This window comes from Lithobates pipiens, unplaced genomic scaffold, assembly GCF_037356315.1.
Source record: "Lithobates pipiens isolate NorthernLeopardFrog02 unplaced genomic scaffold, aLitPip1_a1.2 Scaffold_28, whole genome shotgun sequence".
Taxonomy (NCBI): Eukaryota; Metazoa; Chordata; class Amphibia; order Anura; family Ranidae; genus Lithobates; species Lithobates pipiens.
This window is the reverse complement of record NW_027507789.1, coordinates 226,132,549-226,150,992: the sequence shown is the minus strand read 5'-3', so window position 1 is coordinate 226,150,992 and position 18,444 is coordinate 226,132,549. Positions and strand designations below refer to the sequence as shown.

At 45.7% G+C, this 18,444-nt stretch overlaps 1 protein-coding gene across 5 annotated transcripts in view; it reads right to left on the bottom strand.

Annotated features, from left to right (window-relative positions):
• The window catches only part of LOC143936205 (ABC-type organic anion transporter ABCA8-like), a 394,203-nt gene that overhangs the window by 334,612 nt on the left and 41,147 nt on the right, over positions 1-18,444 (bottom strand). For all 5 annotated transcript variants that reach the window (XR_013263631.1, XM_077460613.1, XM_077460614.1 and 2 more), the window contains exons 12-21: positions 17,229-17,339; positions 14,830-15,005; positions 14,620-14,739; positions 10,613-10,751; positions 10,124-10,214; positions 6,047-6,186; positions 5,669-5,788; positions 2,305-2,500; positions 1,429-1,595; positions 263-393 (exon numbers count right to left, since the gene is read on the bottom strand). Coding sequence is in view for 4 of the 5 variants with exons in the window: in XM_077460613.1 (XP_077316739.1) it covers positions 263-393; positions 1,429-1,595; positions 2,305-2,500; positions 5,669-5,788; positions 6,047-6,186; positions 10,124-10,214; positions 10,613-10,751; positions 14,620-14,739; positions 14,830-15,005; positions 17,229-17,339 (1,391 nt within the window). In the remaining variant the exon portion in view is untranslated. The remainder of the gene's footprint in view (positions 1-262; positions 394-1,428; positions 1,596-2,304; positions 2,501-5,668; positions 5,789-6,046; positions 6,187-10,123; positions 10,215-10,612; positions 10,752-14,619; positions 14,740-14,829; positions 15,006-17,228; positions 17,340-18,444) is intronic.

Genomic DNA, 18,444 nt, shown 5'->3' with positions numbered 1-18,444 from the left:
TCATGGTTTTGGAACGGGATGTCCAACAATCTCACATAGGTGTGATGGTCAGGGGTACACATACTATAGCCATATGTTGTATAACGTATGCATAGCATGATTTTCTTGGTCTAGAGATTAGTGATAATGTTATCAGTATTGTCTACACAGTGCTGTGCCCGTGCTGTATAGATCAGGAATATGGTAGGGGACATGTCCTGTTGGGTTATTTTCAGCATCCTTAGTGGTAGAGAAATGTTATTTTGTAAGAAAGTTTACCCACAGTTTTGTTGCCTCGTGTGATCTCTATAGCGCCGTTGTAGGCCGTAGTGTTTTCATCATATGGGCCATCCACAACATCCACTGCAATATCTTGAGCCGTGATACCATGAACAAGATTCTCAATGGGAAGACCTATGTGGAGACATACTAGAAGTTTAGAAGAAGCTTAGTGACATGTACGGGTTAATAGTAAAAACATTTTCAGGCGGTTGAAGGGTTGACTCCTACAGATGGAAATTTGTTTTACTATTTTGGTAATATGCCTATAGATCAATTTCTCAAAATATTTGCTGTGTGGGTGCCTCGAGCAGTAACACAGCTGTCACAAATTGCCATAATGCGAGTAATACATTTTTTTTTTCCCGATGAGTGTCAGCTCCATCTAGTGGCCATAATACAGTATTTTCCTCATTGGGCTATAATCAGGGAAATTCTGCAGTACGGCCACTAAATGGAGCCGACAATAATGACTTTGACAGTTGTGAGAATGCTTGAGGCATTTCCACAGTGATCTTTTTATACATAGACTCCAAGGAGTAGAGACATTTTGGGGTTGATTTACTAAAACTGGAGATTGCAAGACCTGGTGCTGCTTTGCATAGAAACCAATCAGCTTCCAGATTTTGTTTTTTATGTCAAAGCTTCACTGAACAAGCTGAAGTTTCGAAGCTGATTGGCTAACATGCAGACTGAAACAGATTCTGCACTCTCCAGTTTTAGTAAACCAACCCCTATATGTTTCTTCTGCCTCAAAAAAAAAATATTTGCCTGTTTATTAGTCCATTTTGCGTAGTGCATGAACAGTGCAGTGTACATTCCCGGCATCTATAAGCAAATAGAGCTGGGTGACAGGAAGATGTAACTGCAACACACATGTTGGAGGTCAATTACCAATGGCCCACTAATGGTGGAAGAAAGAAGATGCCAGGCCAGAAGAAGCCTAGAAGGAGATTGCAGTGACGAGGTGGAGCGTGGACCATGCATAGCCGGAGGAGGCCAATCTAAGTCACCATAAGGTGGAACATGCCTGGACATTATAGTGAATGTTCTCGGAACTGCTGCTTCTGTTCTACTTAAAGACTGAGAATTTTTTTGATTTGTCGAATTAACTATTCAAGATTAGAGTGCTGATAACTGAAAATGACGCCCCCCATTTTGGTTTTGTACCGGTGGTGTTGACGAGCAGAAGATTGGAGTAATATCTGTGGGACAGATCTCCGGGTCTTCGGAAGTAAAGCTGTGGCGTCAGCTCCCAGGTGTTAATGGAGTGGAAACTGTTCATCAGTATGGTGTTGGTAACCAGGGGAAAGATGAACAATACCAGCAGAAGAAATCTGAAATTCAAGATGGCGTGTTACATGCATATTAGATTAAGGACAACTACACACAGTCTCCTAGTTTCATTCCTATATTGCATATGACATGTGTGGTTGGTAGTAACCTTCTACTTCAACACCAATGTTCCCATCTCAACCCATCAGATAACCCAAAAGTAGTATACTGTATATGTTTGTAGAAAAGTACACTATTTGGGGCCACATCTACAAATGACGGGTCCTGGTAATACTCCATCATACAAAGACATTGTAGACAATTGGGCTCTTCCAACCTTGTGGTAACAATTTTAGGAAGACCCTTTTCTGTTCCACCATGACTGAGCCCCTGTGTACAAACCTCCTCCATAAAGATATGGTGTGGACAATTTGGTGTGGAGAACCATGAGTGGCCTCCACAGAGCCCTGACCTCAATCCTACTGAACACCTTTGGAATTAATTGGAATGGCAAATGTGAGCGAGGTCTTCTATATACAACCCCAGCTCCATAAAGACACGGTTTGACCAGTTTGGTTTGGAGCAATCTGAGGGTGCAGCACAGAGCCCTACTGAGCACCATAGGGATGAGTTGGGATGCTGATTGTAAGCCAGGTCTTCTGTGTACATTTTTAAATACAGTATGTAGAATTGTATCCATGGATTAACTCTCTATACCATACCATGGTCCCTCCATATCAGAGATCCCCAGAAACCGATTACATCACCTACATGGATCGAAAGCCTTTTATGTCATGGATAAGCTTCAAGTATCGGATCCTCGCCACGGCCAACACCTGCTGTCTCCACAATGCCAGTCCACTGATGGTGGGAGTACCGGAGTCGGACATCAGAAGGATAGAATCCTCCGGCTCTGAGGAGAAGTGATCCTCTTCTTCATTTTGCTCTTGGGCAAAAACGCCATAATCTGATCATTCAAGATGAGAAAAGTAATCATTTGGTGTGCTGTACATAGACAGCAAAACTTTAATTGCAAAGACTTTGTTTTGGCACATTTTATTGTCATTAATCACCATGATAATATAGTCCTTATTACCACGTGGTAGCAATTTTGACCTCAAGCTTAGCCTTGGAATCTAGTTAAAGAGAATGTAAACCCGAACAATGAACCTCCTTATTTAGCTCCTTAAAGCATCAAAATAAAGAGGAGTTTAAAATGTTTAGAAAAAAAAAAAACGGTACCACACAGAAAAACTGGCTAGGAGGATGGTAGTATAGCCCAAGTGGCTTGATGGTAAGATGTAAAAGGTAAACTACCTGACCCATATGGAGAACGGTGACAGCCCGGTGGAGAGGACATGGTACCCAGCCCAATGTCAGGAGTTGGGATGAGTGGCGGTGCTGGCGGGGAGTTGGGATGAGTGGCGGTGCTGGCGAGGAGTTGGGATAAGTGGGGGTGCTGGCAGGGAGTTGGGATGAGTGGCAGTACCGGCGGGGAGTTGGGATGAGTGGCTGTGCTGGCAGGGAGTTGGGATGAGTGGCAGTGCTGGCTGGGAGTTGGGATGAGTGGCGGTGCTGGTAGGGAGTTGGGAGGAGTGGGGGTGCTGGCGGGGAGTTGGGATGAGCGGCAGTGCTGGCGGGGAGTTGGGATGAGTGGCTGTTTTGGCGGGGAGTTGGGATGAGTGGCAGTGCTGGCGGGGAGTTGGAATAAGTGGCAGTGCTGGCGAGGGGTTGAGATGAGTGGCAGTGCATGGCGGGGAGTTGGAATGAGTGGGGGTGCTGGCGGGGAGTTGGAATGAGTGGGGGTGCTGGCGAGGAGTTGGGATGATTGGGGGTGCTGGCAGGGAGTTGGGATGAGTGGCAGTGCTGGCGAGAAGTTGGGATGAGTGGCAGTGCTGGCGGGGAGTTGGGATGAGTGGCTGTTTTGGCGGGGAGTTGGGATGAGTGGCAGTGCTGGCGGGGAGTTGGAATAAGTGGCAGTGCTGGCGAGGGGTTGAGATGAGTGGCAGTGCATGGCGGGGAGTTGGAATGAGTGGGGGTGCTGGCGGGGAGTTGGAATGAGTGGGGGTGCTGGCGAGGAGTTGGGATGATTGGGGGTGCTGGCAGGGAGTTGGGATGAGTGGCAGTGCTGGCGGGGAGTTGGGATGAGTGGCAGTGCTGGCGAGAAGTTGGGATGAGTGGCAGTGCTGGCGGGGAGTTGGGATGAGTGGCAGTGCTGGCGGAGAGTTGGGATGAGTGGCAGTGCTGGCGAGAAGTTGGGATGAGTGGCAGTGCTGGCGGGGAGTTGGGATGAGTGGCGGTGCTGGCGTGGAGTTGGGATGAGTGGCGGTGCTGGCGGGGAGTTGGGATGAGTGGCAGTGCTGGCGAGAAGTTGGGATGAGTGGCAGTGCTGGCGGGGAGTTGGGATGAGTGGCAGTGCTGGCGGGGAGTTGGAATAAGTGGCAGTGCTGGCGAGGGGTTGAGATGAGTGGCAGTGCTGGCGAGAAGTTGGGATGAGTGGCAGTGCTGGCGGGGAGTTGGGATGAGTGGCGGTGCTGGCGGGGAGTTGGGATGAGTGGCGGTGCTGGCGGAGAGTTGGGATGAGTGGCGGTGCTGGCGGAGAGTTGGGATGAGTGGCAGTGCTGGCGGAGAGTTGGGATGAGTGGCAGTGCTGGCGGGGAGTTGGGATGAGTGGCAGTGCTGGCGGGGAGTTGGGATGAGTGGCAGTGCTGGCGGGGAGTTGGGATGAGTGGCAGTGCTGGCGGGGAGTTGGGATGAGTGGCAGTGCTGGCAGGGAGTTGGGATGAGTGGCAGTGCTGGCGGAGAGTTGGGATGAGTGGCAGTGCTGGCGGAGAGTTGGGATGAGTGGCAGTGCTGGCGGAGAGTTGGGATGAGTGGCAGTGCTGGCGGAGAGTTGGGATGAGTGGCAGTGCTGGCGGAGAGGTGGGATGAGTGGCAGTGCTGGCAGGGAGTTGGGATGAGTGGCGGGAAGTTGGGATGAGTGGTGGTGCTGGCAGGGAGTTGGGATGAGTGGCAATGCTGGCGGGGAGTTGGGATGAGTGGCAGTGCTGGCGGGGAGTTGGGATGAGTGGCAGTGCTGGCGGAGAGTTGGGATGAGTGGCAGTGCTGGCGGAGAGTTGGGATGAGTGGCAGTGCTGGCGGAGAGTTGGGATGAGTGGCAGTGCTGGCGGAGAGTTGGGATGAGTGGCAGTGCTGGCGGAGAGTTGGGATGAGTGGCAGTGCTGGCGGAGAGGTGGGATGAGTGGCAGTGCTGGCAGGGAGTTGGGATGAGTGGCGGGAAGTTGGGATGAGTGGTGGTGCTGGCAGGGAGTTGGGATGAGTGGCAATGCTGGCAGGCAGTTCTGATCAGCCAACTTAGGTGCTCTTTATCAAGGTCATCCGCTTATCTGAGAACTGTAGTGAGGACTATTAATGGCAACAATAATCACAGGTAGTGTTACTCACTGTGTCTCCGACTTTGTGGTGTCTCGTAGCAGTAACACTTATGACAAAATCAGGAGATAGGGCCTCCTCCATCCCCTCCCACTTTACCCCCCAGCCATGCCGTGAACTGAATGGGCAGCTATGAAGAGGCTGAATGGGGGGTTCCAGGAACAGCCCAGCAAGCTCCAGATTGAGAACCACTGCTCTATGGGGAATCAAGAGAGTCAGCGCTTTTTGCAGTCTAATGGAGGGAAGCTCTGCTGTGCAGTTGTTTGAGTTGTTTATTATTCTGCCTACCCATATTTTGATTATGCTTTTATTGTTATTGTTGTTTCCATTTTATGTTGATGCCGAGAACAGCATCTGTTAAGGGGGTGGGGGTGTAGGCAGGTGCAGTCTACTTTCTGTACTGCAGGTGGCACTCTTCTGCAGTGACACTGCAGTCGGAGAGGAAGTCAAGTGGAACATGGTCCCTCTATGGTTTCCTGGGTCAGTAGGGAAGCTATCCCATTGGATGCTGCCATCCCATGTGGCTCTAACAGCCATCTTGGGTCAGGCTGATCCTTTTTTTAAGGCCCTGGCTCCCAGATTTGGCATGTATTTTGCGAGTTGGTAAAGTAGGGACAGCCACCGCATTTAAGAATTGGTAAAAATTAGCAGAATTTCAGAGATTAGAACTGCCAGATTATAAAAACATAAAAAGGTCACCCACCTCCTTTTTCGATCTCGGCCTCTCCTTCCAATTTCAGGAACACATCATCCAGCGTAGTAATAGAGACTCCGTAACTTACAATGTCTCGGCCCACATGTCCCTCCAGGTCAGAGAACAGAGCTGCAAAAAAAAAACTGTTCAGTGTTAAAGGAGAACTTCAGGATATAGAAGTGGAAAGGACAGTAGGAGGTTAGTGTAATCAATGAATTACATGTATCTCCATGCTGTCTTTTCTGACTTAGGGGTACCCTTAGCTTGATGCTCCTGGTCCGTGCACTCTCTGCTTCCTTTCCCTGTTATTTTATGAATCCACTACAAATGAATGCCAGTAGACTTCCATTTTATGCCCCCCCCCCGACCATGACATGATCCCCGTACCTGGGAAGGCATCCATGTTCAGGAATGGCAGGGTGAACGTCAAATCCTCCACATTCTGTCTGCTGAGTTTGGCACCGGAGATGTGCTGCTTTATGAGGGATGTGATGGCCTCTGTGTCACATGACGGGGTCACCTGCATCCTGGTTACCCCAAAAAAACAAAGTTATCAGTCAAAATTCATCACTAAAACACTATCCACACTTTTGAGGGACATGGATCCTTCATATGGATCTCCCTTATATTCCTTTGAAGCTGCAAATGTCAGACTTAGGCCCCGTATCCGATGGGAAATGTTGGATGTCAGGCTGTTGGAGGAAAGTCCCACCATGTGTATTCTCCATTGGACAATTATTGGCTAGCATCTTGTCAAATTTTCCGCCAACAAATGTGTGTTGGCGGGAATTTCCGATCGTGTGTACACAAGTCTGTCGGCCATAAGTCTAAAGTACAAACACGCATGCTCGGAATCAAGGACGATCCGGAAGCGCTCGGTCTTGTAAAACTAGCATTTGTAATGGAGACATCACGTACGTCTTGTACGTCACCACTACATTCGTAATTGTTGGCCAACATTTGTGTGACCGTGTGTATGCAAGACAAGTTGGAGGCAACACCCTTCGAACAAAATTCTACGGTTTTGTTGTTCCGAAAAGTCCGATCGTGTGTACGTGACATAAGTCTAAGCCCTTGTACACACAGTCGGAGATTCCGACAACCAAATCCGTCGGATTTTGTCCGACTGATCTTGTCCGAAACTGTTGCATACACACGGTTGGACAAAGTTGTCGGAAAATCCGATCGTTCAGAACGTGATGGCGTAATTTTGTTACGATGGGACTACGTTCAGGCTAGTAGCCAATAGCTTTGGTGTAGGAATTTGATCTGAGCATGCGTGGCACTTTGTCCGATCGGAATTCTCTACACATGATCGGAGTATGTCCGATCGGAGCAGCTTGTCGGAAAATATTTCCAACAAGTTGGAAAATTGGGTCCGACGGATATTCCGACGGAAACAGTCCGATGGAGACCACACACAGTCGGAATATCCGACAAAATGGTCCGATAGGACACATTCCGACGGAATCTCCGACCGTGTGTACAAGGGCTTAAAAAGGGCCACGTTGAGGTTTAATGGCACAACAATAGTGGATGTTTTTTTCTCTGTATTTGCCACATTGACCCACAGCGTAGAAATTTCTCCATTTTCATAAACCCAACTAGGCTTAAGCCCCATATACACTATCAGATTTTCTGCTGAGTTTTTCCTTCAGATTTACCAAAACCATGTAGTAGAAGGGCCTGCCTGATTGCATACACATTGAAACTCCTATGTTTTGACCTCATATTATATGGTTTTGGTAAATCTGAAGGAAAAACTCAGCAGACAATCTGATAGTGTGTACAGGGCTTTAGTTCTCTCTTCTTGTAGTGTAGTATGGGACCTGGTGACTCCAGGCAATTAAAGCTTCCTTCGTTGTTCAGGTATGAGGCTTGGTTGTGTTTGCACCTATGATTAGAGATGTTAAGAGGAGTCGTTTTTTGGATCCTAACCCTTCCTTTATGGTTCAGGTATGTGGCTCTTTGTGTTAGCACCACAGTCTAGCTAGTGGAGGAGTTGTTTTGGTGAATCCTAACCCTTCCTTGAAGGTTCCGGTAGTGGGACTTTTGTGTTAGCACCACAGTCTAGATCAGTGGTCACCAACCCTGTCCTCTGGGCCCACCAACAGGTGAGGCCAGGTTTGCAAAATAACTGAAATACATCACAGGTGATATAATTTGCTGCTCAGTGATTGAAGTAGTCTAGTCTGCATCTCCCCAAGGTAATACATAAAACCTGGCCTGTTAGTGGGCCCTGAGGACAGGGTTGATGACCACTGGTCTAGATGTCCGAGAGTTGGTTAGTGAATCCTAACCCTTCAATGTGGTTTCCTGTAGGAAGCCCTTTGTGTTGGCCCCACAGTAGATGTTAGATTAATTGTTTAGTGAATCCTAACTGTTCCTTGAAGGGGAAGATATGAGACTCTTTGTGTTGGCACCACAGCCTAAATGTTAGAAGAGTTGTTTAGTAAATCCTAGCCCTTCCATGTAGTTTAGGTATGAAGCCCTTTGTGAAAGCGCCAAAGTCTAGATGCTAGATGATTTGTCTGCTGAACCTTAACCCTTCCTTGAAATTTCAAGTATAAGGCCCTTCGTATTTGCACCACAGTCTAGATGTTAAGGGGAGTTGTTTGGTGAATCTTGAAGGTTCAGGTATGGGACCCTTTGTGTTGGCACCATAATCTAGATGGTAGAGGAGTTGATTGGTTAATCCTAACCCTTCTTGAAAGTGCAGGTATGAGACCCTTTGTGTGTGCACCACAGTTTAGGTATGAAGCCCTTTGCGTAAGACCCACAGTCAAGATCAGGGGTCTTCAAACTATGGCCCTCCAGTTGTTCAGGAACTACAATTCCCATCATGCCTAGACATGTCTGTGAATATCAGAGTTTACAATGTCCCATGGGACGTGTAGTTCCGCAAACAGCTGGAGGGCTGTAGTTTGGAAATCCCTGGTCTAGATGTTAGAAGAGTTGTTTGGTGAATCCTAACCCTTTCTCGAAGGTTCAGGTATGAGACCCTTTGTGTTTGCTCCTCAGCCTAAATGTTAGAGAAGTTTGGTGAATTCTAACCCTTCCATGTAGTTTAGGTATGAAGCCCTTTGTGAAAGCATCAAAGTCTAGATGCTAGATGATTTGTCTGGTGAACATTAACCCTTCCTTGAAATTTCAAGTATAAGGCTCTTCTTATTTGCACCACAGTCTAGATGTTAAGGGGAGTTGTTTGGTGAATCTTGAAGGTTCAGGTATGGGACCCTTTGTGTTGGCACCATAATCTAGATGGTAGAGGAGTTGATTGGTGAATCCTAACCCTTCTTGAAAGTGCAGGTATGAGACCCTTTGTGTTTGCACCACAGTTTAGGTATGAAGCCCTTTGCGTAAGATCCACAGTCAAGATCAGGGGTCTTCAAACTATGGCCCTCCAGTTGTTCAGGAACTACAATTCCCATCATGCCTAGACATGTCTGTGAATGTCAGAGTTTACAATGTTAGTTCCGCAAACAGCTGGAGGGCTGTAGTTTGGAAATCCCTGGTCTAGATGTTAGAAGAGTTGTTTGGTGAATCCTAACCCTTCCTTGAAGGTTCAGGTATGAGACCCTTTGTGTTTGCTCCTCAGCCTAAATGTTAGAGAAGTTTGGTGAATTCTAACCCTTCCGTGTAGTTTAGGTATGAAGCCCTTCGTGAAAGCGCCAAAGTCTAGATGCTAGATGATTTGTCTGGTGAACATTAACCCTTCCTTGAAATTTCAAGCATAAGGCCCTTCGTATTTGCACCACAGTCTAGATGTTAAGGGGAGTTGTTGGGTGAATCTTAATCCTTCTTGAAGGTTCAGGTATGGGACCTTTTGTGTTGGCACCATAATCTAGACGGTAAAGGAGTTGATTGGTGAATCCTAACCCTTCTTGAAAGTGCAGGTATGAGACCCTTTGTGTGTACACCACAGTTTAGGTGTGAAGCTCTTTGCATAAAACCAAGACCAAGTCAAGATCGGGGGTCTTCAAACTATGGCCCTCCAGTTGTTCAGGAACTACAATTCCCATCATGCCTAGACATGTCTGTGAATATCAGAGTTTACAATGTCCCACGGGACGTGTAGTTCCGGCAAACAGCTGGAGGGCTGTAGTTTGGAAATCCCTGGTCTAGATGTTAGAAGAGTTGTTTAGTGAATCCTAACCCTTCCTCGAAGGTTCAGGTATGAGACCCTTTGTGTTTGCTCCTCAGCCTAAATGTTAGAGAAGTTTGGTGAATTCTAACCCTTCCATGTAGTTTAGTTATGAAGCCCTTTGTGAAAGCTCAAAATCTAGATGTTAGAGGAGTTGTTTGGTGAACCTTAACCCTTCCTTGAAAATCAAGAGACCCTTTGCGTTTGCACCACAGTCTAGATGTTAGAGGAATTGTTTGGTGAATCCTATACTTAGTGCACCAACCACATCTTCTGCAAGTCTCAAAGCATTACATGCAGGTTTGGTTCTCCATGCTCACCTCAAGTGATAGCCAATGCCCCATTTTCGCTTTAGGAAAAAAGAACTCCCAACGCATTTCAGCCTCCCGTTGGAGAGCACAGCCTTGCGGTCTGGAACCAATTTAAAATATAATGATCAGACATGTATAAAAATTTCCAACAAGTTAAAATATTTTGTATGACATGACAATCAAGTCTGAGAGTTGGGATAAACTAAATTGGCTTCTGAATCTGGTTACAGAGATTGGTCTTTGAAAAGCCCTAAATAGCCCAAATGATAGATAAGGTCACAAATTTAAAGGAAAAATGCTTGGTCATGTGAACTTTTACAGCAGATACAACCATGCTGATTGGCTTCAGAATATTTTGGCACAGACCATTTATTGGGCTAAAAAAAAGGAACATGAGTAATCTTCACTTTATTTTTTAAATAAATATTTCTCAAGGGCCCCAAGGGTTTATATTACACCAGAAACTAAGGTGGAAACCAAAACCTTAAAGCACCGCACCCGCAAGGATGTCGGCTTCGTCCATGAACTGCGTGCTGAATAAGGTGACGCGGCCATCTTTGCGCTCTTTGAGAACAGACCATACACGGTGCCTGGAGAACGGGTCAAGGCCAGCCGTCGGTTCATCCAGCAACAGAATCTAAAAGGAGGGCAGTTTTAAAAATAGAAGAGATATTTGTAAAGATTTGTTGCATACCAGCAATTATAAGAGAACTTCAGTCAAAACCATAAATTATGTTTACCGTATTTATCGGCGTATAACACGCACCCCAAGTTTAGGAGGGAATTTTGTGGAAAAAACTTTAAGGAGGGAAATTTAAGGAAAAAAAACTTACATTTAAATGCCCATCAATGCAGCCTTATCAGTGTCCATCTGAAGCCTCGTCAGCGTCATTTGCAGCCTTGTCATGCAGTCTGTCCTCATTGCAGCCACGTCATGCAGCTTGTCTGTCTTAGTGCATTGTCCGCTTATGTTTTTAAAAATGGCGCCGCCGAGATAGGACCTTCTCGGCGGCTTTCGGCCGCTCTCGGACCTTCTCGGCGGCTTACGGCCGCTCTCGGACCTTCTCGGCGGCTTTCAGCCGCTCTCGGACCTTCTCGGCGGCTTTCGGCCGCCTTGGCTCTTCTCGGCGGCTTTCGGCCGCTCTCGGACCTTCTCGGTGGCTTTCGGCCGCTCTCAGACCTTCTCGGCGGCTTACGGCCGCTCTCGGACCTTCTCGGCGACTTTCGGCCGCTCTCAGACCTTCTCGGCGGCTTTAGGGCGCTTTCGGACCTTCTCGGCGGCTTTCGGGCGCTCTCGGACTTTCTCAGCGGCTTTCGGCCACCTCGGCCCTTCTCGGAGGCTTTCAGCCGCTCTCGGACCGGGCCGAAAGCCGCCGAGAAGGGCCGAGAGCGTCCGAAAGCCCCGAGAAGGGCCGAGAGCGGCCGAAAGCCCCGAGAAGGGCTCTGGGCGGCTTTCAGCCGGCCAGGGCCCAAAAAATTGTGTGGAAATCGTGGAGTCTGCAGTGCCCACATCGCTGCTCACCGAAAATTAACCCCTCAATTCCCTGCAAATACTCTGCAATACTCTGACATTACTCTGCATTACTCTGCAATACTCTGCCATTACTCTGCATTACTCTGCATTACTCTGCAATACTCTGCATTACTCTGCATTACTCTGCAATACTCTGCATTACTCTGCATTACTCTGCATTACTCTGCAATACCCTGCAATACTCTGCCATTACTCTGCAATACTCTGCATTACTCTGCAATACCCTGCAATACTCTGCAATACCCTGCATTACTCTGCAATACCCTGCAATACTCTGCATTACTCTGCAATACCCTGCAATACTCTGCATTACTCTGCAATATCCTGCAATACCCTGCAACGCTCTGCAACACCCGCCAATACCCTGCAACACTGTGCAATGCTCTGCAACACTCTGCAGTGCTCTGCAACACCCACCAATACCCTGCAACACTCTGCAATGCTCTGCAACACCCGCCAATACCGTGAAACACTCTGCAATGCTCTGCAACACCCTCCAATATCCTGCAATGCTCTGCAACACAATACTCTGCAACGCCACACTCTGAGATACCCAGCCATACCCAGCCATAGTCGGTGATACCCTGCAATACCCAGCCATAGACACCCCCCCTCCTCCCGCCGCCCTCCGGTGCTTCTACCGACTCGCCAATACGATCAAATCCAGAATCTTTTTTTTTTTTTTTTCAGGCTTCCCAGCTTAGAGGTGAGATGTGGGGTCTTATTGACCCCCCCCATATCTCACTGTAAAGAGGACCTGTCATGCCATATTCCTATTACAAGGGATGTTTACATTACTTGTAATAGGAATAAAAGTGATCAAAAAATTTATTTTTGGGGAAAAAATGTCAAACTAAAATAAATAAAGTAAAATGAACAATACATTTTTTTTTTTTTTTTAAAGCGCCCCTGTCCCCATGTGCTCGCATGCAGAAGCGAACGCATACGTAAGTCCTGCCCACATAGGAAAACGGTGTTCAAACCACACATGTGAGGTATCGCTGCGAACGTTAGAGCGAGAGCAATAATTCTAGCCCTAGACCTCCTCTGTAACTCAAAACATATAACCAGTAAAAAAAAATTCAATCGTCGCCTATGGGGATTTTTAAGTAGCGACGTTTGGCGCCATTCCACGAGCCTGTGCAATTTTGAAGAGTGACATGTTAGGTATCGATTTACTCGGTGTAACTTCATCTTTCACATTATGCAAAAATTGGGCTAACTTTACTGTGTTTTTTTTATTTTTTTTAAGCACAAAACTGTTTTTTTTTCAAAAAATAGCATTCGAAAAATTGTTGCGCAAATACCGTGTGAGATAAAAAGTTGCAACGACCACCATTGTATTCTCCAGGGTGTTTGCTAAAAAAAAATATATAATGTTTTGGGATTCGATGTAATTTTCTAGCAAATAAATGATGATTTTTACATGTAGGAGAGAAATGTCAGAATTGTCCTGGGTGCTCCCGAACGCCTGACGGCGCTCCCTGCATGTTGGGCCTCTGTATGTGGCCACACTGTGTAAAAGTCTCACACATGTGGTATCGCCGTACTCGGGAGTAATAGCAGAATGTGTTGTGGGGTGTAATTTGTGGTATGCATATGCTGTGTGTGAGAAATAAACTGATAATATGACAATTTTGTGAAAAAAAAAAGTAAAAAAAATCTTGATTTTGCAAAGAATTATGGGAAAAAAATGACAACTTCAAAAAACTCATCATGCCTCTTACTAAATACCTTGGAATGTCTTCTTTCCAAAAAGGGGTCATTTGGGGGGTATTTGTACTTTTCTGCCATGTTAGGGTCTCAAGAATTGAAATAGGCCGTCAGTACTTCAGGTGTGATCAATTTTCAGATATTGGCACCATAGCTTGTGGACTCTATAACTTCTATAACAAAGAAAAATTCATTTTTTCGCAGAATTTTCTGTATTTTTTCTTTTATAGCACAAAAAATAAAAAACCCAGCGGTGATTAAATACCACCAGAAGAAGGCTCCATTTGTGTGAAAAAAAGTACAAAAATTTCATATAGGTCCAGTGTTGCATGGCTGAGTAATTGTCATTTAAAATGTGAGAGCACCGAAAGCTGAAAATTGGTCTGGTTATTAAGGGTGTTTAAGTGCCCAGTGGTCAAGTGGTTAAAGCTTACCTGTAGGTCCAAGAAATATATCCTAAACCTACACGGTTTAGGAGATATTTGCCGGAAGACAGGCACTGCTGTCTACAGCGCATGCGCTGTAGACAGCGGCGCGCAGGCGCACTGAGCGCGCCACCCGTCAATGGCGATATGCCGCGCGTGGCGGCTCCCGTGCGCATGCGCGGCGGAGCAGCGAGACCCACCGAGAAGATGGATGCGCCGGACTACAGGGGACAGCGGTGACATCGCTGGCTCCTGTGTCAGGTAAGTGACACATTATGGACTACTATGCGATGCGATGCGATGCGATGCATAGTAGTCCATTATGCTTTACCTTTGCAGGGAATCAAAGAGGAAGTAACACCCATCAGAGTTTACTTCCTCTTTAAGGCTTACCTGTAGGTGCAAGAAATCTCTCCCAAATCTAAAAGGTTTAGGAGATATAGGGGCACCGCTGTCTACGGCACATGCGCCATAGACAACGGCGCGCAGGCGCACTGAGCGTGCTGTTGCTAACAGCGATCATGCCATTAGCGGTGGCACCAGCGTGCAAGCGCCGGAGCCACGATACCCGGAAGTCACTCCGGGATAGATGGCGGCGCCGGAGGAAGGGAACGAGGACCGCTTCGGGGGGCTTCGATCTCAGGTAGGTAATTCATAATGAGCTAGTATGCTGTGCATGCTAGCTCATTATGCCTTTGTCTTGCAGGGTTTTATTTTTTATTTTTTAGGCTTTACTTCTTCTTTAATGCTCCATTATTTAAGCTGGTTCTCACACAGTGTTTTTTTTTTTTTGTTTTTTGCAATGAAAGCCAAATAATACTTGAAAAGATCACCTCGGGGTCTCCTAATAGTGCAATCGCCAGGGTCAGCTTCCTCCTCTGACCTCCACTCAGTTTATTGGCTCTCAGGTCTTGAATGTTCTCTATGTCCAGGTCACAAAGGACCTTTTCTACCTATAAAATAAATCTGATCAGCAAAAACCTTCCATTTGCAAATGTCTATTGCTGACTGACGTATATCTTCACATCCGCGTTGCTTTGTACCTCGGATTTCACTTTACTTCTAGGAACTCCTTTAATCTGAGCAAAAACCTCCAAGTTCTCCTTCACCGTTAGAAGCTCAAAGTTGATATCGATCTGCGGACAAAAGCCGATCTTCCTCTGGATCTCCTGACGAAGACTGAGGTCTGATAGAGGATGGCCATAGATGTTGGCAGATCCTACAATGAGGAAGAAATGAGGTTAAAGGTCATCTCCACCCAAAATGTATATATTTGAGCCTCCATCTGTATTGTAGGGGTTGGTTATGGTCCTATCAGAGGATTAGAAGTCATGTACCCACAATGCACAGCAAGATAATGACACCGTTGCTCTTTCTATTCAACAGCAGTATGGTGCCCAGTATGGTGCCCAGTATGGTGCCCACTTCTCGGATGTGTCTAGATGTGGTATTAGCACAATGTTGGCAGGTGTAGGGCTCTTTGAAGCTCAAAATAAGAATAGCTATGGAAACTATGATGGATCTGGGTCAGGTTTTTCAATGTTAGGCCACATTCACACTAGCAAATGTGCCCAAATGTGTTTATATTCTGCCCTGGACCCAGCCCATTGAGTCCATGCCTACAGTGCTTTGAAAAAAGTATTCACACCCCTTGAAATATTCCAAATTTCTCATGTTACAACCAAAAGCGTAAATGTATTTTATTGGAATTTTATGTGATAGACCAGGGATATGCAATTAGTGGACCTCCAGCTGTTCCAGAACTACAAGTCCCATGAGGCATTGCAAGACTCTGACACAATCATGACAGCCAGAGGCAGAGGCATGATGGGACTTGTAGTTTTGCCACAGCTGGAGGTCCGCTAATTGCATATCCCTGTGATAGACCAACACAAAGTGGCACATAATCGTGAAGTGGAACTAAAATTATAAATGGTTTTCAACATTTTTTTACACATAAATATCTGAAAACTGTGGAGGGGCATTTGTATTCCGCCCCCTTTACTCTGATACCCCCTAACTAAAATCTAGTGGAACCAATTGCCTTCAGAAGCCACCTAATTAGTAAATAGAGTCCACCTCTGTGTCATTTCATCTCAGTATAAATACAGCTGTTCAGTGAAGCCCTCAGAGGTTTGTTAGAGAACCTTAGTGAACAAACAGCATCATGAAGGCCAAGGAACACACCAGACAGGTCAGGGATAAAGTTGTGGAGAAGTATAAAGCAGGGTTGGGTTATAAATAAAATCTCCCAAGCTTTGACCATCTCACGGAGCTCTGTTCAATCCATCATCGGAAAATGGAAAGATTATGGCACAACCGCAAACCTACCAAGACATGACCGTCCACCTAAACTGACCGGGCCGGGCAAGGAGAGCATTCATCAGAGAAGAGCCAAGAGGTCCATGGTAACTCTGGAGGAGCTGCAGAGATCCACAGCTCAGTGGGGAGAATCTGTCCACAGGACAACTATTAGTCGTCTCTCCACAAATCTGCCCTTTATGGAATAGTGACAAGAAGAAAGACATTGGAGAAAGAAAGTCATAAGAAGTCCTGTTTGTAGTTTGTGAGAAGCCATGTGGGGGAGGGGGCAGCAAACATGTGGAAGAAGATGATCTGGTCAGAGGAGACCAAAATTCAACTTTATGGCCTAAAAGCAAAACGCTATGTGTGGGGGAAACTAACACCGCCCATCCCCCGAACACACCATCCCCACCGTGAGACATGGTGGTGGCAGCATCATGTGGTGGGGATGGTTTTCTTCAGCAGGGACAGGGAAGCTGGTCAGAGTTGATGGGAAGATGGATGGAGACAAATACAGGACAATCTTAGAAGAAAACCTGTTAGAGTCGGCAGAAGACTTGAGACCGGGGCGGAGGTTCCCCTTCCAGCAGGACAACGACCCGAAACATCCAGCCAGAGCTACAATGGAATGGTTTACATCAAAGCATATTCATGTGTTAGAATGGCCCAGTCACAGTCCAGACCTAAATCCCATTGAGAATCTGTGGCCAGACTTGAAAATTGCTGATCACAGACGCTCTCCATCCAATCTGACAGAGCGCGAGATATTTTACAAAGAAGAAGAATGGGCAGAAATGTCCTCTCTAGATGGGCAAAGCTGGTAGAGACACCCCCAAAAAGACTTGTAGAGAAAGGGGGTTCTACAAAGTATTGACTCCGGGGGGCGCCATACAAATGCCCCTCCCCCCACACTTTTCACATATTTATTTGTAAAAAAAATTGAAAACCATTTATCATTTTCCTTCCACTTCACAATTATGGGCCACTTTGTGTTGGTCCATCACATAAAATCCCAATAAAATAGATTTACGTTTTTGGTTGTAATGTGGAGAATTTCAAGGGGTATGAATACTTTTTCAAGGCACTGTATCTATTTTTATATAGACAGGTAAAGCTTCTAACGAGAGGAAAATCTCACCACCAGTGGCTCCGCACATCCCGCTGAGTATATTCAGTAATGTTGTTTTTCCAGCTCCGCTGTGACCGAGTAACGCCGTGATCTGTCCCTCATAGATGTCCAGATTCAGACCTGGGGAGGGGGGGGGGGGGGTGGTAAAAACACTTCAGTGATCAATGCATGGCCACTCAATATAGGATTATGCTTCCATCACAAACAACAAAACTGTGGAATGCAACATTGTATCTCATTACATAAAAAGGATGACTATCTTTTTTTTTTTTTTTTATCTTTTACTTTTTTAAGGATTCACTTATCCTTTCCCAACTTTCTGGAACTTTTTGGGCCTCCTTACTCTTAAATGGATCTATTTATATATATAAAAAAAATACCTTAAGTTTTCTTACAGCCATAACAAATAGTCCCCAAAAATTTGCCTAATATGTGTGTTTCCTATGATCATCAGCTCCATCTACTGGCTATAATGCAGTATTTTTCTGTAATACCTCAATCATGGAAATATCACATCATGGCCACTAGATGGAGCCGGCGCTTATAAAAATAAATGGGGATTATTTGTGACAGAGAATGCTTGAGAAGTTCATACAGAATTTTTTTTTTTTTTTTAATTATAACTAGACCGCTTAATGCTTTTAATCAGGACATACAATGTGTTCAGAATAATTAAGCTTAGCTTAAGTCTTGGCTGTGAGAATGTTTGTACGCCCACGGTCTTCTACATAGGAATTCCTCAGAAGGACAGACAGTATTTCCTCAGCCTTAAATGACGGGAAATTTATATTAAGAAGAATTCAGCTACAAAACATTCGGATGTATTCGAGTTTACGAATCACAGTAATAACACATTTTAATAAATCCAAAAGAAATAAAAAAAAATGTTTTATTAACTATTTAATGACCGGGCCTATTTTTCAGACTTGGTGATTAAAAGTTAAAATCTTTTTTTTTTTTCTAGAACATTATTTAGAACCCCCAAACTATATATATATATCATTTTTTTTTTTTCAGATACCCTAGAGAATAAAATGGCGGTCGTTGCAATCCTTTATGTCACACCGTTTTTGCACAGAGCGAACTTACAAGCGCAACTTTTTGGAGAAAAATACACTTTTTTTTAATTACAAAATAAGACAACAGTAAACTTAGCCAAAATTTTTACACATTATGAAAGATAATTGATACCCAGCATGTCACGCTTCAAAATTGCGCCCGCTCG